Below are 25113 nucleotides of genomic sequence, written 5' to 3'. Positions count from 1 at the left end.
TGCTGCCTCTGGAGCAACCGAAAAAGAAAGCAGAAACAATCTAAGCCCTAGATATAAAAGTCCAAGTATACTAGATGCTCCTGTAAAATTTCCAGCCTGTACACTGGAAAGGAACTTACTAGCTCATGTTATACTGAACTAAGATAACTTCTACCCACAGGTCTAGGCTCCACCCTCTGGAGCAACAAAGAGTGACACCAACTCTTCTTTCCCACAGCAGTCCTCAATTATGTCAGGATAGCTCTCATGAGCCTTCTCTCTCCTAACTTCTCCCCATACTTAACCCAGTGTCTTCAACTTTCCTTCAAAGGATACGGACCACATGGTACTGGTTACCTCCTCTGGGGCCGTTTCACTGAGTTCAAGAACACTTCAGAATGCAGCACTCAGAGTCTGATACATGACTCCCACACTACTCATGACCGGTATGGGCTAAAGAACTTTGACTACAATGGAACTATTACTTTCCTTGATTGTACACTTGTACTTTCGTTAACCTAGCCTATGACCACACAAGCTATTTTGGTAGCAGTCACACTGTTGAACTTACAGTCAAATAAAAACTCCAGAACTTTCATAGGTTCTGGATCCTACCCTCTTTTTAAAAAAATTTTAAATATTAATTCATTTTTTGAGAGAGACAGAGCACAGGCGGGGGGAGCGGCAGAGAGAGAGAGAGAGAGAGACCCAGAATATGAAGCAGACTCCAGGTTCCAAGCTGTCATCACAGAGCCTGACGTGGGGCTCAAACTCACGAACCGCAAAATCATGACCTGAGCCAAAGTCAGACCCTTAACCTGCTGAGCCACCCAGGCGCTCCTAGATCCTACCCTCTTTTAAGCTAAAGAGCTAATGAAGAATAAAAATACAAGTCTCAGAAGTAAGAATGCAACTCAGGATTTCCAAATGTGGCAGGGGAGACAACCACCCACCGTTGCTTCACTGCTATCCCACAGTGGGTGCGTACTAGGATGGGAAGAAAGAGAAAACAGAGGAGAGGGCAAAGGAGAGGGCAAAATTTTGGTGAGAAGATTCTGAGAAACCAAATTACCGTTCCCTCATTCCTCTCCATGATATGGGCTTGGTTTCACATGTTTGGCCAAAGAAATCTCTCTAATTCTGGGTTCACCACAGGTCCTCAAGAAGTAATTATTGGTGGAGAAGGAAGTTAAAGTTTTTCTTATGGGAAACACACCACAAAAAAACCACTCGTCTCACAGACATTTGCTGAAAGCCTGTTAGGGGGCTGATTGACTCCATCCTATGCTCCCTCTCTTCTGGGAGACTTGCTCTTATGGGGCTTCTCAATATCTGCACTTACCTGTTTAACACCAGACACGGCAACTACATAACCAGAGGTCTGCAGGGATTCCCAACAGTGCTAAGGTGAGCACAAAGAGCAGGATACAGGTAATCCAAAATATAGGAAAATATAACCTTTTGGAAACAAGTGTGTACTGATGAAAGTGTGAGTGTGAAAGATTCCTGTGTGTTAATGGAGGAGAAGAAAATGTCCTAAATGACTGATCATCTAGCTGGGTATGGAAGCTGTGAAGATGAAGGCAATGAAGAGATTAAGACACTTCAACAAATAACCCAACGGAACTATCTAAGAGCTGTCCCCGGCAGCACGTGGCTTACATAGTGATTGCCATGGGGCCGCAGAGGAAATCTGGCCTGGGCTGGTCAGGGAAGCCCTTTTGGAGAGATGAGATTCCAGTGGGGCCTTGAAGGACTGTTATGCTTTAGAAAGCAAGAACGAGTGGGGGAACATTCCAGAGAAGTAGGGTGGTGGTATGAACAGAAACTTGGAGAGAGGAAAGCCAAATGCATGTTTGGGGACAGTGAGGGAAACAATTCGGTTGGAGCAGAGTTCATCAACCAGAATAAATAAGTGGGTGTAGGCTGGCTACCAAACATTAGACTACAGGATAAGTGTGAACTTTATCTATATTTATCTTTTATCTTTGATTGTATACCTCTATCAATACACACAATTTTGGTCATGCGTTGCCAAAACATGTAACCTATTTATAAATTACATTTCTGGACTGCTGTGTTATCCTTATGTATGTAATAAAATACACCCCAAATAATTTTTAAATGAGATGAAGAGATTCTGAAATTGTCTTCCTGTATACCTCAGTAAAGTGTCTCACGTACGTAAAGGCACTTCTCCCATTGGAGAGGACTGCTCATGTAGGCAAGAGGGAGGCAGGGAGCCTTCATTGAGGAGGGGGGGTAATTGCAGTAGAAGGCCCACCAGGAGACTGAGGCCCCAGGGGTCGGGGGAGGCTGACTGGGGCAGGGGAAGATCAAACAAGTACTGCAATAGTCCAGGCATGAGGTCAGGGCTCAGGCTCAGGTGGTAAAAGGGGAAAAAAAATGTAATGGTATTTGGAGAACGAGGAGGGTGTGTGGGTCAGTATGAGGAGGAAAGGAGAGCAAGCGGGCAGTGGGCAGAGAGGCGAGCTTTAAGAGGCCAATGCAGTGCCCACGAGAGCGCTGAAATCCCACCAGCGAGGCAGGGAGGGTGGTGGGGAAAATGGACAACTTTCAAGAGCTGGACACAGCTACTAAAGACATCAGCTGAACTACTCTAAGTTAGGAAGGACAACTTAGAAGGAGAAGAAGAAAGTCATGTGTTGAATTTCATGGGTACCCTCTAAGCTGCGAGATTTGAAAAGCGAGATACTATAATCAGAATTATTATCAGGCAGTGTCATCGGCACAGCATCTATCATTTTCCTCTAATTCCTGGGCCAAGGGGAGAAGGGTGCAAATGGTGCTGATTAGCAGGACTGCCTGACAGAAGTCAGTCATTATCCTAATGAGAGTTGCAGGAAACACCAAACCTGGATGAGAGTGAAGGCAATGAAAATGCTTCAAATTGTCATCCTTTAGGGGTACGGGTCAGTGTACCAACATGGAGTAGAGGAACAGCATTATCCAAACACGAGCTCTTTCACCATCGTGGTGCCAAAACCTACAGCAGCGAGACCCAGAACCCTTCTCTGCAGTGGTCCGATTGGCCCTTGAGACAGTCACAAGCTAGGCTAGTGTTCAGTGGTAGAAGTTTGGTTTGCCCCCATGAATGGAGTATGCACCGACACCCCTGATCTCTTGTGCTCAGGCATCCATACCCTTTTGCCCATTCCCCTTTATAATTAGCAATCTTGCAGACTCTGCAAGCTAGAAAATTGTCTGGGGTCCCCGAATAAAATTACCTGGTGCTTTCAAAGATCCAATCCATGTTCTGTGTCTCAGCAGCCAAGTTAGCTTCAGGGCTAACCAGACATACATCAGTCACTGTCCAAATGCCGCGTCCCTGTAGGCCAGTGGACTGGTCTCACAGGAAGGCTATTTTGTCTTGGATACTTTTTTCCTTTCATCAATGCCACAATCCCCAAAGGGCCTGTTAATTGCCTATGCCCATTCCAAAAACAAAAAACAAAAAACAAAAACAGGCTCTGGGGCAAAGGTTTTTAGAAACCATTAGCCAGAAACAATCCTATAGGAGGAATGGGGATAGGCGCAAAGGAGGACACGGCACATAGACGCCAGGTCCTGGGAGCCACATGGAGGTAACACACACGCAGAACTGCCTCCAGGACACCCACTTACCAGCTTGCTTTTGACCAATTGTTCTATTGCACTGACAAGGTCTGCAGCAGAAGGTACTTCAGTGGAAGCCTGCCGGGCTGCTAGCAAAGAGGAGGACTGCAAGACATTGAGCAGCAAAGGAAAAGCAGATTAGCAAGGAATGAGGAATAGCAATTAAGAAGCAAAACAGCAAGTCCAAAGCTCAAGGCAGGCAAGGGAAGCAAAGCTTTATGTTTAGAGGGAAGAGATCACAGAGGGAGATAGAAGGTAGTGTGGGTATGGGGACAGGCCCGCCTGTCCCCTTGTCAGGAGTTCTGGCCAGCAGCAAAGCAGGCATGGGACTAGGCTCTCCTTAGGCAGGCTTCTGGAGCAGCTGAGGGCAGGGTTTGCTGAGTTCCTGATGGGCCAAATGTAAGGGCTGCACCCACTGTCAGCAACAGGAGAGAGGGACAGACAGAATTTTGGCTGTTAAAGGGCTGCCCATTGCCGTTCCAGGGTATGAAAGGAGTCCATAAACCTAGCCTCAAATGTATCCAAAGAAATTGTTTTTGCTTTAGCTAAATACAGATTTAAAATATAGATCTTCAGTGTGTATCAAACAAAAATTCAAGGGCAGAGCACTTAAAGACCAGGAAGCTAGAAACCCCCTCCCCACTCACATGTGTGCACATGCATTCACACACACACACACGCACACACACACACACACACACACCACACATAGAGCTGCTTCTGGTAAGGCCCCTAACTGGAACACCAGGATGTAATAAATGATTTTACCAAGGAGTTCTGTGTGTCTTGCTGAAGTGACCAAGGACTATCCTGTTCACAGTAAAGGAGGTTCAAGCCAAGGGCCTGCTGCCCATCCCCCTGTATCAGCAATAGGGACTGGTCTATGTGGCTGTTTTGTCATTGGTTTGGGGAATCCTGCTCATGGAGGGACAGTGGTTTTTGTCTTTCTTCTCCTACTTGAGAAGAAACTGGGGAGAAATGGTTGACCCTGCATGCATGTATGAGCTTTCCCCCCCTGGCAGAGCAAAGCAGAAGGCAAAACAGAGGGCCCGGGACACATGCTCCTTCAGCGTCTGACACTGATCACTGCAAGGGTAAAAAGCTGACTGTTCCGGCCACGGTCTGGCTTCAAGTTTGTCCCTTAAGTTAGGGGGAAGAGTTTCAAAAAGGAAGCTACTTGTTGTCTAATTTAAAAGTTAGTTTAGGTCTTTGCTTCGGAGATAGGGTAAAAAGAAAAAAGCCAAATAAATGTAATTAAGGAGATAGAACAACACTCTTTTTCCTCTTCTGGAGAATGCAGGAAAGGAGGTTAAGTTTGTTTGGAAATCCAAGCTATCAAATTTTTGATTTAGTAATCCTACCCCTGGGAACTTATTCCAAGGACAGACGTCAAAAGAACAAATGCTGTATGTACAAAATGATCTGTAGCAGTGTTATCTAGGAGAGCAAAAACTGAAAACACCCCAGGATATCCCAAAACAGGCTGGTCAAGCAAATTATGGCACATCAAATAAGTGACACTGTCCCCAGCTATTAAAAATCACACTTACGAAGGTAAAATCAACACAATTTTAGAAAAATACTAAGGAAAGCATTGAACATAAGATGTGCATATTAAAATGATAAAAATAAAACACACATGCATATGAACAGTTATTAGAAGGAAACATGGAGAATCAAGGTGATCAGATAACATTACAATAGGTAGACTTAAAAATTCCTCATAGACTGTTGTAAAAATTACTTAGTAAGTTCAACTCCATTTGCTAGAAGTTCTGAGGCTTAGCAAATATTTCAGAGAAACAAATTTCTGGGAATCAAACAAGCAGGACTGAGGAGGGCTAATGTGTCTGCCCTCTTTCCGGATAACAAAAAGCCTACACGAATGTTTGGGGTAAGTCTGCATTTTCAGTTAAAGATTATCCAGAAACAACATAACATCCTCTTTCCCAAAACAAGCTGTGTTTGAGGGAATTTGAGGGAGAGGGTTCGTGACCTTTACTTATCTTACGCAAGCTGGCACCTCCGTGTGGAGCGCTGTGCTGTGTGGGGTGGCAGATACAGTCACATGACCTCCCCACTCCCCACATACGCTGTCACTGTTTGTGGAACATTTTACAAGGATAGGCCTCTGGGAACGCAGCAGGTTGGTTCTCATTCTGATCTCAGTGTGAAGCACGGGCATTTCTGCCCCTGGGAATCTAGGATGGGCATCATGCCATGCTTCCTGACACTTTTCCTTCCAAAAGTTAAGAGTCAGGGCCACCAACGTCACCTTAGGAGGGGCCACACAACTGTGCACCTCTCATGATTGAGTCCACAGAGGGGGGCATCTCAGTCATCTCAGTCATCATCCTGTCCCTAGAATCTGTCCCTCTAGCGTGGCACCCAGGAAGACCTCAATTAATGTCTGTGGGTTAATAATGACCCAAATGCAAAGCAGAGGGAATTAAAACAAGAATGGGGACAGCACCAGAAATACTGAAGCATTGGCAAACAGTACTTTCTGAATTGTATCCCAGGTGATGTTGTGAAGATGTGTTCCCTGCCCAGGCTGGGCTCACCACCTTAGGGGAGGCTGTGCTACTACAAGGCAAGGCAGTAGACAATACAAGGAGACCCCGGAGGGATGGCTAGGCCACCACCACCACCACCACCACCACAACCACAAACCACTCTGAAAAGAAAATGTAAAGCACCATTGAAACCTGAAACCACCACTCCAACCTGTCGAACCCAACAGGATAGCAACACTAAGAGAAGGCAGGAAAAACCCAGTGAGGTGAAAGCATGGTTTGCAAGCAAGATGAGTAACAGAGCACGCAGTTAGAGCAGCCCACGTCTCGGCCAGCACGCTTGGAAGCACATCCAAGCCGAGCCTCTGCTCTAGAGCCATCAGGGCGATCGCTCTGCGATTAGAGCCCTTGGAGACATCCACACTTCGGACACCGAAGTGAGCCTATGCATGTGAGCCTATGCATGCTGGGACTCAGGGAATTCTGTAACACCAAGAATGTGGCAGCCTGCACCTTAGGCTCTCCCGCCTTTGCCGGCAGCCTCCCCTCAGCAGCGCCTCCATCCCTCACGCGGTACTTGCGGAATTTTCATACCACTGGGCTGACTGGAAGTTACCATTATTTGGATTTTAGAGTTGAGTATAGGGAAAAACAATCAACCAAAACAGAGGTCGGAAGTCAGGTGCAACAAAGTGATCACGGCCTGGAACCACCTCAGACTCCTTTTGAGACAAACAGTTTCTTTTGGGATCTATAGCTTCCAAAGACAGAGTCATTACCCTTCATCAACAGGAGGAGAGACCAGAGAGATTCCCACTTCTGCATGCCCCTACCCTGCCCAGAATGAAATCAGACCTCCAGGGCTGGGGGCGGGGACACCTACCAAATACAGAGGGAACCTACATCACCATGGATTTGGAGAGATAACAAGGAAGAGAGAGTATTACTACCCCCACCGCACACACACAACAAAATCGCATGTATTACACATTGTTCTTTCAGATCAGGAAGTAAGGAAATCCTACCATCTCGTCCTGCGTAGGGTCATTGTCAAAGATCTTCATAGGTGGAGGGAGGGGGGTGTGTGACTCTTCATCTGGCTCATCTTCACCCCATCCTTTCTTGTTCTTCTAGAACAAAAGAGCAGTATTAGTCATACAGTCATATGTATTATATAGTTAAAGATATCAATGGTTCAGGACTTAGAATTTTTAAAAAAGCAACATGTAAGACCTCCTTTCTCAATACATCCATATTTTTTCAGCCTCACTGCCCTCCTCTGTGGAATGGGTACACCTTCTTATCTCAAAGGACAGTGAGGTTCAAATAGGGACACACACACACACACACACACACACACACACACACACACACGAGAAACATCTACCTCATTGATTAGCCAGGAAAAGAAAAAGCTGAGAGTGGTCAGAGCCTAACTTTTTAAGCTTTTGAAGGACTATTAAACCACAATCTGAATATCACCAGGCTCTACTGTCATTCTCAGAAGGAGAAAGGGCAGATAGCATGAAATTACAAAGAGAGTCTGGTTACACAGCAGGAAGAATTGCTTAGCCACATCAGGGACTAGAGTGGGTTTGCCAGAAAAAAAAAAAAAATAGCTCTCATTCTCTCAACTAAAACATACCCACTGTATTTTAATTACAGAATCTCAGCTCTGAAAGGGACTTCAGAGGTCACCTGGTCTGACCTCTGGGCTAACACAGGGACCTCTCCGACTGCTTTGTGAGGTCATGTGGTACCCACCCCTTCTAGCACAGGTGTCCGTTCGCTTTCATGACAGCCTACCTCATCACTGGTTGACTCCCATTAAAGTCACTCTCTGAGCTGAAACCTTGCCTTCTGTAAACCTTCACCTGTTACTCATAATTCTCCCGTCTGGAGCAACATGGAGTTGTCCACTCCCTTTCATATGTGGCACTGCTCTAGATACTTGAAAACAGCTATAATCTCTCAGCTTTTATTCTTATTCTCAACTAGCAGGTTTTGATATAGTCCTTAGTAGAGGTAGGGGATTAGGTGACCAGATGACTCCCTTTAGGCCCATGCCCCTATCTCCAAATCTGGCAAGATGTTGGCTATCTGCTGGAAATTCTACGTGCCAGTCTCTGAATTGGTCACACATCAGACTGGCAAGGTCTTGTTAGTACAAAAGCTCAGATCACTTGGGCTCAAGAACACAAACTCCTGGGGACTAGGGACTGGCTGGTATACAGAACCCACGGAAGGATGCCTCACAAAGTTCCAGGAAGGATGTATGTCGGAAGCCCCCTCCTGAGGGAGGCTCCAGGGCCACGTGGAAGTACCTCATCTGCACTGTCTCCCTGAGGGGTCGTCTCATCCCCAGGCTTGGGAGATCCCAGGTCGAAGCTCTTCCGGCCATCTCGTACTTTCTTCTGCTTCTTGATGTTTCCATCTGCTTTCCCGCTGTTGAGCCGGCGCACGGGGCTCGTCAGCCACTTCTTAAGGGTGTTAGTGGAACGCTTGGGACCGGGGGAGCTGTGGATGGAGTTCAGGGAGGGCTGAGACTGCAGGTTGGCCACTGACTCAGACTTGCCTCCGTTTTCACTTGAGGAATGGGAGTATGCATCTGAGGAGAAAGAACAGACAGACATGGCCATGTCAGAGGCGGTTAAGGGAGGTGGCTGGCCTGGGAGTAAGACAACTCCATCCTCAGGAAGCTAGGATACAAGGAAGAATGTCAAGGCCAGCTGCAGACCCTGGTCAAGGCAACCCTCTCTAGAGGGTAGTAACAGCTGACAATCAATTTTTAATGTGCAAGGCACTGCTCCAGGTTCTGTGGATATAGGACTGAAGAGAAGACAAAGAATCCTACCTTCATTGAAACAAAATTAAAATCCTAAGCAAGAATCACCAACCAAAAACAATGTCATGGAGCACCTATTAGGTAGTGTATTTTAAAGACGTATAAGACGTAGGTTTTATTTTCAAAGACCTCTTATCTAGCTACACACACACACACACACACACACACACACACACACACACAGAGTGTGTGAAAGAAGAGTGAAAGAGCAAGACGGAGCATGTAAAATAAAGACAAATTCACAAAGTGGTATGTGATTAATTGCCACAGGGCTGGTATGGACTTCAGGCGATAAGCTAGCAGAGTTCAGAGGAAGGTCAGATCAGTGTAGGCGGGATTGGTCTGAATTGGCATAATGAAGGGGAGAAGGAATTTCAAAAGGGGGAGACAGCAGGAACAAAAGCACAGAGGTACGAATATTGAAAAGTAAGTGAACACAGCCCAAATAAGTAGATCCTCTGAATGAAATAAAGATTTGATGGAGAAGGAGAAACTGGATAGAAAGTATTAGTGAGGTCATTTAATAATCAAATAGTGTGTGACCTTTACTATGAGACACAATAAAAGGGTTTATAAAGGACACAATAAAAAGGGTTTTTTTGCTTGTTAATTCATCTGGTAACTATAGACAGCATAGCCCTGGGAAGGAGGAGTCAGAGTCCAGACGGCCACACTGGGGCTGTGCACAGGGGTGCAGAGGAATGAATGTGAGGCACTCCAAAGCAAGAAGTGTCTGGATGACAAATCAAAGACAACTCACCTCTCTGCATGCTGCTGCTTCTCACTGCAAAAATGGTCTTGGGAGAATACCTGACCCGCTCTGCCTTGACCCCTGATGGGCCCACCGCCCCGGTGGTGCCAGTTCGCATACTGATATTTAAACCAAACACATGACTAGGTATAGAAACAAATGACTGAAGTGGTTTTTTAAACCTACTCCTCTCAAAGACGGAATCATCTTTTCCTATAACGACTTCATCCTAGACCCAGCCTGGAGGACTAATCTGGCTTTAGAGGCCTTCTGGCCTAGACGTAGCCGACAGAGAAGAAACAAAATCCCATAAGAAGGTGAATGAATCCTTTTTGCCAATAGACAGCTGTCTCCAGCTTCTACAACTGGCTGACCTTGAGGGCTGCAAGCTCAGGATCTTGACCCTGCGGGGATCTTCTTCAATGCTGCTAGAGTTTTGTGTGTACTTTGGAAAGCAACACCTGAACATTTGCATCTAGTAGCACAAAAATTGAGGTCCTAAAGTCCCCTGGTATAAAGGATAATATACAGGATTGCTCTGCTCAGGGAACATTTGGGATCCGCTGACTTGGTTGGCGTCCCTTTAAGGACGAAGTTGTAATCTTATCTCAGGGAATTCCTTGCTGGCTGTGGTCCTGGGTATGTTGACATTATTTCTGAAGTGTTTGGTATGGCTCAAACTCCTGTTCTCAGAAGCCTGAGTGATAAACATCTCCCCAGGGCTGGTAGTGGAACCAGGCCTTTCTGTTATCTTTCTGCTGATAAGCTGCAAAAGCTTTTCATTCACCAGACCCCTGTGATAGCACATGGCTCTATGAAACCAAGCCTTCAAAAACTTAATCAGCACATACTGTGTCAGCAGAACTAGAGGCCCAATCACATTAACCGTGCCTTGTGTTACTAGGCAGGGCAGGCAGCTCTCCAGTTTCCCTGTTCCATCGCAAAGCATGGCGTGACTTCGAGATTCATAAATGCAAATCTTGATGGACTGTCCTTCCCCACTGTCCTGTGGCTCTGCCTTGGTGCATTCTGTACAAATGCTCACAAGAGTCCAGGTTAACAATCAAGTGTACTCTCACTTTTGTTGCTTCAAGTTTACTCTGTGTAAAAATTAGGGCCATTCAATCACAGCCCACACACAAGAGAAGTCACGTGTCCGAAGCAATCCATAATTCACTGTTAGGGTCCTGAATGGAGACAGGGCCATTTCTAAATTACTTTGTTTCTTGTTTGTTCCCGTTTTTATTTTCTGGTTTTGATATCATTGACATATAACATGGTATTAGTCCAAAGCGTACATCAATGACTTGATACTTGTATCTGTTGTGAAATGACCACAATAAGTCTAGTTAACATCCACCATCTCATATACTTACCTTTGTGTGTGTGTGTGTGTGTGTGTGTGTGTGTGTGTGTGTGTGATGAGAATTTTTACTAAATTACTTTGAATGCATGATTATAAAGAATGTGGCACGGGCGCCTGGGTGGCTCAGTTGGTTAAGCATGAGACTTCAGCTCAGGTCATGATCTCATAGTTCCTGACTTCAAGTCCTACATTGTGTTCTCTGCTGACAGCTTAGAGCCTGGAACCTATTTCGGATCCTGTGTCTCCCTCTCTCTCTGCCCCTCCCCCGTTCACTTTCTGTCTCTCTCTTTCTCTCTCAAAAATAAATAAACATGTAAAAAAATTTAAAAAAGAATGTGGCACGATTTAGAAAATTTGTACTTACTTTATTACGGCTTTAAAGAATAATTGGCATGCTATGCTCACCCCATCTTTGGAAGATGTCTACAATTAGCAGACAATGGAGATTTTATTCTAGTACCTTTCCAGGCACAAAAGTTAAGTGACTGATTTGTAACAGCTGCAACAATGCAGCTGTTACATTGAACCATTCCAAGCTAAGGGAGGTGCTATTTATTAGGATTCTGGTCATAGGAAACAGAAAATCAGAGTTTTTCAGGAAACCAAGGCTCATAGTTGGTTAAGTGGCAGACAGGCAAGACCTAAATGCTGATCTGACTCCACTGCACGTATATTCATCTTATTCCTACATCTGTATTCACTCCATGTATGTATCCCTTTAGCCTCTATAATGATTGTGAAAGGAACATCAAGCTGCTATGTCTATTTAACATTTCAAATATACATTTGTACATGATTTATACAAGTTATACAATTGCAATGCTGAAAACTGTCTAATTTTACAGATAAAGCAATGAAGGTTTAAATATGAGAAATCCATGGTCGCAAATGAGTTGATCACAAAGCTAGGACCAGAAGTCAGGCATCTCTACATCTGCCCCAGGACTCTGAACCAGTGCTTCCTCTCCGGCCCTGCGGCATAGAAGGGGTCTGTAAGGCTAATATCTGGTTTTAAGTCACAAGGAAAACAAATGTGTCCCTGGGCATTGTACGTAATCAAGTTCCCCAGATGTTCCAGTATGTTCAACTTAGCTTTCTGGATCAGAAAAAAGTCACATTCTGAGGCTGATTTTACTATGAGACATTTTTAAGATAGATAAAAATGTAGAAAAAATGTAACATCCAGGTACCCACCATCTAGGTATGATAAATGTAAATATGTTTTGCCATATTTCCTTCAGCTTTTTAAAAAAAGAAATAAGGGGCGCCTGGGTGGCGCAGTCGGTTAAGCGTCCGACTTCAGCCAGGTCACGATCTCACGGTCCGTGAGTTCGAGCCCCGCGTCAGGCTCTGGGCTGATGGCTCGGAGCCTGGAGCCTGTTTCCGATTCTGTGTCTCCCTCTCTCTCTGTCCCTCCCCCGTTCATGCTCTGTCTCTCTCTGTCCCAAAAATAAAATAAACGTTGAAAAAAAAAAAAATTTAAAAAAAAAAAAAAAAAAAATAAAAAAAGAAATAAAATACTGTGCATACAGTTGAAGCTTTTAAATTTTTTTCCACCCGTTCAGTCACACCCACCACTTTCCCTTCCCTTCTCAAGTTGGTGTGCATCTTTCCCGTCCATGTAGTTAGCCATTTACTTTGTATGGGAATCCAGTGTTCTTTATATCATTATCCTAATATGTCATTTTTCAACATACTCATTAATTCAAAATTATCTGAGATTTATCCATGTTCAGTCATGTAGATCTAGTTCATTGATTTTAGTTGTTGAATAATATTCTTTCACAGGACATATTGTGGAGCTTGTAACACATTTTCCTAATGATGGATACTGAGGATGTTCACACATGCACACTCATTTTAAGCAGTCCGGTACAGGTCTCTGTAGATTTGTGAGAATTCCTCCAGGGCAGTGCTTTCCAAACTACTCGTGGTCAGGGAGTCAAGGATCTACTTTTCTTATGTCCAATCTGTTTCAGACCAATACTTTTATAAAATACAAAATCATACTCTTCAATGTGGTGGAAGTGTCAGATTGCTATAAAAGCTTCTAAATGCTTATTCCCATTTTCTGTACTTACCTCCCTGTGGACTGGAAACAAAGGGCTGACAAACCTTTCCCACGTACAGATCATACACTGAGGAGAACACACCTTGCTCTCAACTTTATGGCATCCAGAGCATGTATGTCAAGGTGGACTGGCTGGGCTTTAGAGAAGACACCTCACCACCTTCACTAGGTACTGCCAGATTGCACCCTGATTTACTCCCACCAACACTGCACGGAACCTCTCATCTTCTGGAAATCATCAACAAAATGAAAAGGCAATCTACCAAGTGGGAGAAAAATTTACTAATCGTGTATCTGATGAGAGGTTAATATCCAAAATATATAAAGGACTCACAGAACTCAATGATTAAACAATCTGATCAAACAATAATCAAACAATCTGATTAAAAAATGGGCAGAGGATCTGAATAGACCTTTTTCCAAACAGGACCTACAGATGGTCGGCAGGTACATGAAAAGATGCTCAACATCACTCATTATCAGAGAAATGCAAATCAAAACCATAATGAGATGCTACCTCACACCTGTTACAATGGTTATTACCAAAAAGATAAGAGATAATGAGTGTTGGGTGAGAATGTGGAGAAAGGAAACTCTTGTGCACTGTTGGTGGGAATGCAAACTAGTGCAGCCACTCTGGAAAACAGTATGGAGGTTCTTCAAAAAATTAAAAACAGAACTACCCTATGACCCAGAAATTCCACTTCTGGGTATTTATCTGAAAGAAATGAAAATACTCACAAAGATATTAAAACTCCTGTATTAATTGCAGCAGTATTCATAATACCCAAGACATAGAGGCAAACTAAGTGTCCATCAGAGGATGAATAGATTTAAAAAAAAATGTGTAAATGTACAGGGCTCCTGGGTGGCTCAGTCAGTTGAGCATCCAACTCTTGATTTCAGCTCAGGTCATGATCCCAGGGTTGTGGGATTGAGCCCCGTATTGGGCTCCGTGCTGAACATGAAGCCTGCTTGGGATTCCCTCCTTCCCTCCCTCTCCTTCTCTCCCCACCCCCCTTTGCCCCTCCCCCACTCTCTCTTAAATAAATAAATAAATAAATAAATAAATAAATAAATAAATAACAAGAAAATGTGGTAAATGTATACATTGCAATATTATTTAGCCACAAAAAGTAAGGTGGATGAACCTTGAGGGCATTATGCTAAATGAAATAAGTCAGACAGAGAAAGACAAAGACCATATGACCTCACTTAATATGAGGAATCTAAGTAAAAAACCAAACAAACTTCAAACTCACAGATACAGAGAACATATTGTTGGTTGCTAGAGCTGGGGAAGGAGGGTACACAAAATGGGTGAAGGTTCAAAAGATACAAACTTCCATTATAAAATAAATAAGTCATGGGGATATAATGTACAGCATGGTGACCATACTGAATAATGCTGTATTATATATTTGCAAGTTGCTGAGAGAATAAATCTTAAAAGTTCTCATCACAGGGAAAGAAAACAAAACCTTTTATGTGTGATGATGGATGCTAGGTAGACTGATTATGGTGATCATTTCACGATACAAATACTGAATCATGATGTTGTACACCTGCAACTAATATAATGTTATATGTCAATTAGATCTTGATTTTTAAAAAAAAAAAAGAAAGGAAAAAAAGAAAAGAATTCTTATCTTTTTGCATTCCTCTTGATGCTTCGTTATGTACACTAGCATACAATTTTCCTCTGGAAAAATTAAATGTCTCCTTCCTACCCAAAAGCACATAGTTTAAGGAAACAAATTGAGATTAAAGTAGAATGTCTCAAGAAGTAATGAAAAGGTAAAAACCAGTGCCTCTAGGTTGGTAGGAAATGCATCTTATAATTGGTATCTTAGCCACAAACTGGGGAAATAGAAAACTTGTCAGGGCAATCCCTGAGGTTGAAGGTCCAACTTTTCACAGGCTCTGAGTGGGATAGCTTAGCTGATTGGTCATGGGAATATAAAGATACTAATGAAATCAAGAGAATCTAAATAAATAAATCGACAACCGATGCTTATCCTTCAGACTTGCACACTATTTGTTATCCCTACTTCCTTCAAATCCCAAGCCACCTCTCTGAACCATCTGATTTCCTCCTTAACACCTGACAGAAGACAGGCTGCATGGTCACACAACACATTCCAAAGCTTAGCCGATGACTAGAGAATTCTTGACCTCAACACTCATCTCCTAATGATCTTTTGTTGAAGTTGATGAAAAGAGAAACTCTGCTCATATAATGTTCCTGCCTTGCTTGTATGACCTAAGAACAACCCACTGTTGCCTCGTCATTGGATTGCAACAAAGAGATGAGTTGGCTTCTGGCCCTTCTATGCCACTAACTAGGGGGCAGACACTGGGACAGATTAGACAGGATGCACTCAAAGCCTGGCTCCACCACTGGCCAGCTGTGTGACTCTGTTCCATTTACTTAACCTCTCTGTATCTCAGTTTCCTCATCAGTGACTGAAGATAATATTAGTATCTACCCTATAGGGTTGCCATTAAGATTAAGGAGTTAACGTTTGTAAAGTGTTTAGAACACTTTAAACCCATAGAAGCATGATAGAAGTTAAATAAAAATTAATAAAACCATAAAAAGCTCCCCTAAGTCCATGACTGTGAGTTTATTCTCTATGTTCCTTCATTCTATCTCATGGTCTTCTAAAGCTTAGACTAGATGATTTAAGGCCATTTTTACCCTTAAATATTCATGCCTCCTGAAAGCAAAGAAACACTTAATGCTACCAGCTGCCATTCTGTGTCATTTTCCCCTCTTCACTTCAGGGAACCACTCTTGTCTGAGAATAAGGTGGCCATATCCTTGGGCTATGTGGCCATAGTTGTCCCCCTTTCCCACTATTTGGAAGTTTAAGCAGCACAGGTTATTATTTCCTGGAAGTGACATATGCCTCCTTTTATAGGGTGTCTCTTAGAATGGGAGCTTCAGATGGATTTTAGGGCCAATTGAACAACTCTTGATATTAGGGTCTCAAATACCATCGTGGGGTTAGAATAAACATGTTAGTGTTATCGGTTTAAGCCTTTGGACAAGGACTCCACGATTTCATCACAGCAGCATGTTTCTAAGCGGTACAGGAGATGAGGCCTGTCTGCTTGATGTGAAGAGGAAAAGTGGAACGAAACCCATGAAAGCAGGCACAACTGAACACATCCTAATAAATCCATTGTCTAGGTCAAACATGGTCCTTCCTTACTTGAATAGACCTTCATTAGCTATCAAAATAGAAGATAATTGTGTACAAATGGATAGTAACTGAATATACTAGAAATGTGGTGGGGCACCTGGGTGGCTCAGTTGGTTAGACATCTGGCTCTTGATTTCAGCTCAGGTCATAAGCTCATGGTTTGTGAGTTCGGGCCCCATGTTGGGCTCTGTGCTGCCTGCTTGGGCTTCTCTCTCTCCCTCTCTCTCTGCCCCTCCCTCCTCTCAAAATAAATAAATAAGCTTAAAAAAAAAGAAATGTGCTATATTTAATACAGCCATTTATAAATTCAGTTTCCTTTTTAAAAAGTTTCAACTCATATTTATTTCACTTTTATGTTACACCTTAAAAAAAAAGCTTCTTCTACCGTTTATGGTCTGGTATAAAATTTGTAAAACTATTCTGAAAGCAGAATACATTTTGCACAAGCCATCACAGAATGCAAATGTAAGACATGTCAAAGGACTATGGCTGCCTCCATAGTACTGCATCCACTATTTCATTATTTTATGATTTTATTCAATCATAAAATACTGATTCATCAGCCTTCTTCGCACTGACCTCAAAGGAAGCTGAAAATAAAGGATTGAACCTCCTAGACAAAATGAGAAGGGAGTCCTATTACTTTTGAGGGGTTAGTATCCCCAAAGTCCAGGAACACTGTCCTCTAAAGGCCTAGGGTAGGCCTGCAGAGAGCATACGCATGTGTAAGGTCACCAAACCTTTCAGTGGACTGTGAGCACCTTGGGTGTGTAACCAACCCACTAAGCTGGCCAGCTGTTTTCTATACTGGCTTGAGGGATGCAAATGAAGAATGAACAACTCATTTTCAGTCCATTCTGCTGCAGTTCAGTGATGGTACTCAACCACATCCCAAAGGCTGGCTTTTTTTTTTTAACATATTGTATTAGGCAATTGCTAAAAGATATGAAGTCTAGGTGTTCTATATCAATCATACCTGTTTTATCTAGATGGTCAATGAGTCTACAAATGTCCCTCTGGCATTTATAATACTCTACTGGAAGCTTTGATTCCAATGGCTGAAATCGGAAGAAAACGCAGACTCCTAAAATCCACCAGATATTTACAGAAGAGCCCTTTAACCCCCTGCTCTTCTGTCTTACTTGATTTCCAATGATACAGGAATAATTATAAACTCATCCTTATTGCTTTCTGTGGCTTGAGCTATATAAGGCAAATGCGTTTCATTACATCTGTTTGCAGTGATTAGATACCCAAACACTCCTGTTTTCTTTGGCTTTGCTATAAATCATTTACTTAATATAAAAATTATAGAAGTATCATATATAAATTTTTCTCACACTGGAAATTGCACATCTAGAGAAGGGGATGATGGGAAGGTCAAGGATAAAAATTCTTTGGGTAATAAATACATAAATCCAATTGTTTGTAAGCATGGAGACACAAAATCTACAGTAAATAGTAATATATCCCTCATGGCATAAGATGATGGCTCTGACAGGTCTTTTAGTGGAATGCTTTGAAAGCCAAACTCCTGGGTGCATATTTAGCTGAGGTCCTAAGGCTATGCATCACCAGTTCCTGGAATGGCTGGCTTCCCAGCAAACCATTGCTTGGCCATTTGGTTGGCCATTTGGTTGGACTACTTGGTGCCAGAGGATGAAGAAAGCTACAGGCTACAGTGACAATAACAGGACATGGGAAAGGGGGAGAATCAGTCTGGTCCACAAACATTGTTTTGTTTCTTTAATGTTTATTTATTTAGAGATAGAGTGTGCACACATGAGAGAGAGAGACAAGAGACAGAGAGAGAGAAAGAGAGAGAGAATAAGAGAGTGCCCACACAGGGGGAGAGGCGGAGAGAGAGGAGAGAGAGAATCCCAAGCAGGCTCTGTGCTGTCAGCACAGAGCCCGACTTGGGGCTTGATCTCATGTACTGTGAGATCATGACCTGAGCCCAAATCAACGGATGGATGCTTAACAAGACTGAGCCACCCAGGAGCACCCACAAGCATTGTTTCTTAACACTAGAAAACTTGTAGCCCTTGCAATTTGCCCCTACCACAACTTGCGACTAATCTTGGCAAACACTTCTTGGCTCCGGATACTCCTTCTCCCATCTCTTCCACAATAGTCAAGTCTCAAATGCACAGTGCAAGCCCCTGCCTCCTGGTTGTTACACTGCTTTTATACTTAGTTCAGGAATGTCTTTTCCAATGAGCCCTTTGCCAACCCACTATTCTTTATCTCACTACTCTATCTCACTCATAGACTTCACGTGTTTTCTCTAATTTTTTTTTTATATCTAAATCCCTATGGATTTGGAACTCCTGATTTTTCCCATTAAACAAAGAGTACAAAATGAAGGATCACTCTGAGCCTCAAAGGCACATTGTATTGAGCTACAGTTTAGTTCATTTCTACTTCCTTGTCCCCTTCTCTTCCCTGTAGTGCTGATCCTACCTGGTAGAATGTGCAGAGATCTGAGAATTCCAAATCCAGTGGCTCCACATAGGGCAGAAATTCTTTTCATCTTCAGAGCTCATTGGGACACTAGCTCTTAGTATCAGGGTCTTCTCCAACACACTAAACAATCTCCACAGGGGTGAAAAGCCAGTACCTCTAGCTTCAATTGAGATGAACTCTTTCGAGTTCTATTATGATTCGGTCCAGATCTCACTCAATCACTGCTGGCTCCTTCAGTGCCTCCCCTGCCACCTTGATTCCCATCAGGTTGCCATGGGACACAGTGGGTAAAGTGACTATTTCCAACTGCTTGTTCTCACTGTCTCCTTGGCCTTAGTTTCCCTTGTATAATATTCTCTCCAACAGACACAGAGTGAGGAGAGCCCTCAAAGGGCGATGAGTCAGTGCCTTCCTCCCATCCCAGATATGTATGTTCTAAACACGCAGTCCATTGCTGTGACATGTTGCTACAATGACTCACTTGATTCACTACCTTTTTGGTGGCCTTTGGAAGTCAAGGGCTAAAAATCCTCTCTATATTCCAAGGGGTGGATTCTGAAACTTGACATATCAGATTGTCAAAAGTCAGTGAAAACATATCTGCTGCTCTTCCAAGAGTAAACATTCTAGACATTTCCATTTATATGCCCATTTCATTCCCCCAGACTTGTCCACAGCTTCTAGAGACGGAATGTACCTTTTTTTCTACAGTATAGTGTAGGAAATCCTCCTAAAAGGCTTCTGAACTGCTCAAAACATAACCAAGAGAACATGGTGAAACTTCACAAATCTAGACCGAGAAAAGGACATTGCCACATTCATATAAAACCTAAACACAGAACTTTATTTTAGAAATGGTTTCTACTTATGGTAAGGCAACAAGAATCAGTGGCTCCACCGGAACCAAGGTCATCTGAGATCAGCTTTCATCTATAAAGATATATGATGAGCACAAGGGGGTTCTCAAATCATGACCCATGGCATCTGCCAAGTTCCAAGCCTGGGGTAGACATCTTCTTACAGCTTAATTTTCAGCCCTCCTAACCTCCATATATGGCAGGTAAGCCAAATTTCTCTGGTTAAAAAGGGTCACTCTGGAGTCCAGGATGTATTTATACCCCAGTTTTCTCCTAGGCCTTCAAATAAGACTTCCAGTAGGTTAAGTGAGCTCCATAAAAAGTTTAGGCTGTTCACTTAAATAGCAGCATTTTGCACTTTTCTTTTCAGGTTGGGGGAACATAAACCAGTTCAACCCTAATAAAACCCCCAAAGCCTCAAACTAACATTACACAAATTACAGCATGTAACTGAAGATTCTCTCAGATGATGACCAAGGCTGTCTTTCAGGTTTATTCAACTGGAAGCAGATTCTTCCTTCACAAAGACCTTCTGCATGGATATTTTTCTTTGCCTTAATTTTGTCATTGCCTTAATTCAGATCTTTTAACCTATGTAACAGTCTCAAATGGATTCCTCTGCATCTAATCTCTTTCTCTTATCCATTTGACATATCTCTGCTCCCAGAACAATGACATTGGTCTACAGAAATCACTTGATCAATAAAATCTAGAGGCCCCTGGGTGGCTTAGTCAGTTGAGTGTTTGGCTCTTGATTTTGGCTCAGGTCATGATCTCACGGTTTGTGAGATCAAGTCCAAGGTCAGGCTCTGTGCTGACAGAGTGGAGCCTGCTTGGGATTCTCTAGCTCTCCCTCTCTCTCTGCTCCTCCTCTTCTGCATGTGCTCTCTTTCTCAAAAAAAAAAAAAAAATATATATATATATATACATATGTATATATGTATGTGTGTATGTATATATATGTATATACATACATATATATGTATGTATATATATATGTGTGTGTGTGTGTGTATACACACACACACACACACACACACACACACACACACACACATATATATATATAACTTGTCAGCCTGCTACTTAAACTAAACTACTCTATGGTCAGGCCTGCTCACCTTTCCAGCTCTATGAGCTTTCCTTCTTTGATAATCTGAGGTTCCCAAACTGTGGTCCTCACACCAACAGTGGAAGCATCATCTGGGAATCTGCTGGAAATACAAACTCTTGGGACCCATTCTGGAGCTACTGAATTAGAATCTATGGGGGTGACCCAGCACTGTGTTTTAACAAGCCCTCCAAGTAATTCTGATGTATGCTCAAGTTTCAAGATGACAATTTAAAAGTTTTTATTTTATTTTTTTAAATTTACATCCAAATTAGCATATAGTGCAACAATGATTTCAGGAGTAGATTCCTTAGTGCCCCTTACCCATTTAGCCCCTCCCCCCTCCCACAACCCCTCCAGCAACCCTCAGTTTGTTCTCCATATTTATGAGTCTCTTCTGTTTTGTCCCCCTCCCTGTTTTTATATTATTTTTGTTTCCCTTCCCTTATGTTCATCTGTTTTGTCTCTTTAAGTCCTCATATGAGTGAAGTCATATGATTTTTGTCTTTCTCTGACTAATTTCACTTAGCATAATACCCTCCAGTTCCGTCCACATAGTTGCAAATGGCAAGATTTCATTCTTTTTGATTGCCGAGTAATACTCCACTGTGTGTGTGTGTGTGTGTATCTGTGTATATATATGTGAATATATACATATATATATATACATATACACACACAGATACACACACACACACACACACACACACACACACACACACCACATTTTCTTTATCCATTCATCCATCAATGGACATTTGGGCTCTTTCCATACTTTGGCTATTGTTGATAGTGCTGCTATAAACATAGGGGTGCATGTGTCCCTTCAAAACATCACACCTGTATCCCGTGGATAAATGCCTAGTAGTGCAATTGCTGGGTCGTAGGATAGTTCTATTTTTAGTTTTTTGAGGAACCTCTATACTGTTTTCCAGAGTGGCTACACCAGCTTGCATTCCCACCAACAATGCAAAAGAGATCCTCTTTCTCTGCATCCTTGCCAACATCTGTTGTTGCCTGAGTTGTTAATGTTAGCCATTCTGACAGGTGTGAGGTGGTATCTCATTGTGGTTTTGATTTGTATTTCCCTGATGATGAGTGATGTTGAGGATTTTTTCATGTGTTGGTTGGCCATCTGGATGTCTTCCTTGGAGAAGTGTCCATTCATGTCTTTTGCCCATTTCTTCACTGGATTCTTTGTTTTTTGGGTGTTGAGTTTGATAAGTTCTTTATAGATTTTGGACAGTAACCCTTTATCTGATATGTCATTTGCAAATATCTTCTCCCATTCCATCGGTTGCCTTTTAGTTTTGCTGATTGTTTCCTTTGCTGTGAAGTTTTTATTTTGATGAGGTTCCAGTAGTTCATTTTTGCTTTTGCTTCTCTTGCCTCCAGAGACGTGTTGAGTAAGAAGTTGCTGTGGGCAAGGTCAAAGAGGTTTTTGCCTGCTTTCTCCTCGAGGATTTTGATGGCTTCCTGTCTTACATTGAGGTCTTTGATCCATTTTGAGATTATTTTTGTGTATGTTGTAAGAAAGTGGCCCAGGTTCATTCTTCTGCATGTCGTTGTCCAGTTTTCCCAGCACCACTTGCTGAAGAGACTATCTTTATTCCATTCGATATTCTTTTCTGCTTTGTCAAAGATTAGTTGGCCATACATTTGTGGATCCATTTCTGGGTTCTCTATTCTGTTTCATTGGTCTGAGTGTCTGTTCTTGTGCCAGTACCATACTGTCTTGATGATTACAGCTTTGTAGTATAGCTTGAAGTCTGGGATTGTGATGCCTCCTGCTTTGGTTTTCTTTTTCAAGATTGCTTTGGCTGTTCGGGGTCTTTTTTGGTTCCATACAAATTTTAGGATTGTTTGTTCTAGCTCTGTGAAGAATGCTGGTGTTATTTTGATAGGGATTGCATTGAGTATATAGGTTGCTTTGGGTAATATGGACATTTTAACAATATTTGTTCTTCCTATCCAGGAGCATGGAATCTTTTCCCATTTTTTTGTGTCTTCTTCAATTTCTTTCATAAGCTTTCTATAGTTTTCAGTGTATAGATTTTTCATCTCTTTGGTTAGATTTATTCCTAGGTATTTTATAGTTTTTTTGTGCAACTGTAAATGGGATCGATTCCTTGATTTCTCTTTCTGTCGCTTCATTGTTGGTGTATAGGAATGCAACCGATTTCTGTACATTGATTTTATATCCCGCAACTTTGCTGAATTCATGAATCAGTTCTAGCAGTTTTTTGGTGGAATCTTTTGGGTTTTCCATATAGAGTATCATGTCATCTGCGAAGAGTGAAGGTTTGACCTCCTCCTGGACAATTTGGATGCCTTTTATTTCTTTGTGTTGTCTGATTGCAGAGGCTAAGACTTCCAATACTATGTTGAATAACAGTGGCGAGAGTGGACATCCCTGTCTTGCTCCCAACCTTAGGGGGAAAGCTCTCAGTTTTTCTCCATTGAGGATGATATTAGCATTGGGTCGTTAGTTTTTTCTTTTAATATATATTTGTTTTTGAGGAAGAGAGAGACAGAGCAGGGGAGGGGAAGAGAGAGAGGGAGACACAGAATCTGAAGCAGGCTCCAGGATCTGAGCTGTCAGTACAGAGCCTGACATGGGGCTCGAACTCAGGGACTGCGATATCATGACCTGAGCTGAAGTCAGACGCTTAACTGACTGAGCCACCCATGCTCCCCTAAAGATGATGATTTTAATTTTTTATTTTTAAAAATTTTTTTAATATTTCTTTATTTTTGAGAGAGAGAGTAAGGGGTGGGGAGAGAGAAGAGAGTGTGTGAGCCAAGGAGGGGCAGAGATGATGATTAAAAATTTTTTTTCATATATATTTATTTTTGAGAGGGAGAGAGAGCACGAGCAGGGAAGCAGCAAAGAGAGAGGGAGACACAGAATACGAAGTGGGCTCCAGGCTCTGAGCTGTGAGCATAGAGCCCGATGTGGGGCACAAACCCACGAACTATGAGATCATGACCTCAGCTGAAGTCAGATGCTTAATGGACTAAGCCACCCGGATGCCCCTGAAAATGATGATTTTAGATGAACCCCCCACTTTAGTCTAATAATTCATTTAGTCAGTTTGCTGCAGCAGCCATGGTGTGGTCCTCATTTCTCATATCACCCTGCAGCCTCTCTGCTCGTCTAAAGCCTACCTACCACTTCTTGGATGACCAAGCCCAGCATGTTCTCCTTTTTCTCTGAGAATACCTCTCGTACCATTCATTCGGCACTGACAGATGCTTGTTTATGTGCCTTCACCTCCCTAACTCTGAGGAAAGTCCTTGGGGACAGAGATGTCCTTCATCTTTGTATCCTCAGCCCAAACTCTTTGGGCGCAGAGGAGCTCATTAAATGGTCAGTGATGAATGGCTAAGGACAAAGAACGATAAATCATTGGAGCCTGAGTATTTTTAGGCCCAGAGACCTCTAAGAAAAAGTCAATGTTGGTGAGGTGCTCATCCCTTAAACTTAGCAAGGTGACTATCAACATAGGCTAGTGCCTCCTTTTCCTTAAGATGTTCTGTGTTGCTCAGGCAATTAAAGATGGGTTAAACAAAGTTACCTGTTTCTTTACTGCAAGACTTCTTGGAATCTTTACTATGCTAATTAACATGCCATATAGATGATGACAACGCAAGGGGAACATACAACATTTACAGAATTCTATTAATATGTTGTAGAAAGCAAGGTGGTTAGCATTGATCTTGGCTATTATTCCACTCAGTCTAGAACACAAAAGGTGAATCACACTCTGAGGAGGCTATCCTGACAGCAGGGTTGCCAGTCAGACTTAAAACATCTTATGAACACCAAAGTAGGAGGTAAGTTACAGTCCAGTTATTTTCGACTTACGTGCTATCTCAGAGTCTCCCAGAAGTCAGCAGGAAGCCTGTCCTGGATTCAACTTACAATGTCCTTCAATAGTAACCTAAACCAAAGTTAGCCATGCCAGGCTTAATTACAGAGGCGGAGTGAAAGAGTTAAGCAGGGTGACGCTGGAAAGTTTAAGACTGTAATTAAGCGCTACTTAACTAAAAATGTTGCAATGGAAACTCTCCTAGGGAACCCAAGGGAAGAAGAGGGGAAGCTGCATACCTGGAGGAAGAACTAAGTGGCTGGTGGTCAATGGCTATGTTTTCAGTGTCCTTTTTTGGGAAAACTACATTTTGTGTGCTGGGGGGTGGGGGGGTGGGTGGAGGGTGGGAAAGAAAGTATTAGGGTACAGAGTGTCCTGGGCTTAATGTAGTTTGAGACCCTGCAGGCTTAACCAGGCCCTGCTTCCCCCAAGCA

General features: G+C 42.7%; 1 protein-coding gene across 12 annotated transcripts in view; it reads right to left on the bottom strand.

Moving 5' to 3' along the window:
• KALRN (kalirin RhoGEF kinase) overlaps positions 1–25113 on the bottom strand; it is a 598446-nt gene that overhangs the window by 63830 nt on the left and 509503 nt on the right. For 7 of the 12 annotated variants that reach the window (XM_042954425.1, XM_042954412.1, XM_042954414.1 and 4 more), the window contains 3 exons: positions 8456–8739; positions 7157–7261; positions 3625–3720 (listed from right to left, as the gene is read on the bottom strand). In XM_042954425.1, the coding sequence (XP_042810359.1) occupies positions 3625–3720; positions 7157–7261; positions 8456–8739 (485 nt within the window). The remainder of the gene's footprint in view (positions 1–3624; positions 3721–7156; positions 7262–8455; positions 8740–25113) is intronic. The other 5 variants (XM_042954421.1, XM_042954423.1, XM_042954422.1 and 2 more) reach the window with 3 other exon arrangements.

The sequence above is a fragment of the Panthera leo genome, chromosome C2 (genome assembly GCF_018350215.1).
Source record: "Panthera leo isolate Ple1 chromosome C2, P.leo_Ple1_pat1.1, whole genome shotgun sequence".
In the NCBI taxonomy this organism is placed as follows: domain Eukaryota; kingdom Metazoa; phylum Chordata; class Mammalia; order Carnivora; family Felidae; genus Panthera; species Panthera leo.
The sequence above is the reverse complement of the archived record's forward strand: the minus strand, read 5'-3'. Positions and strand labels throughout refer to the sequence as shown.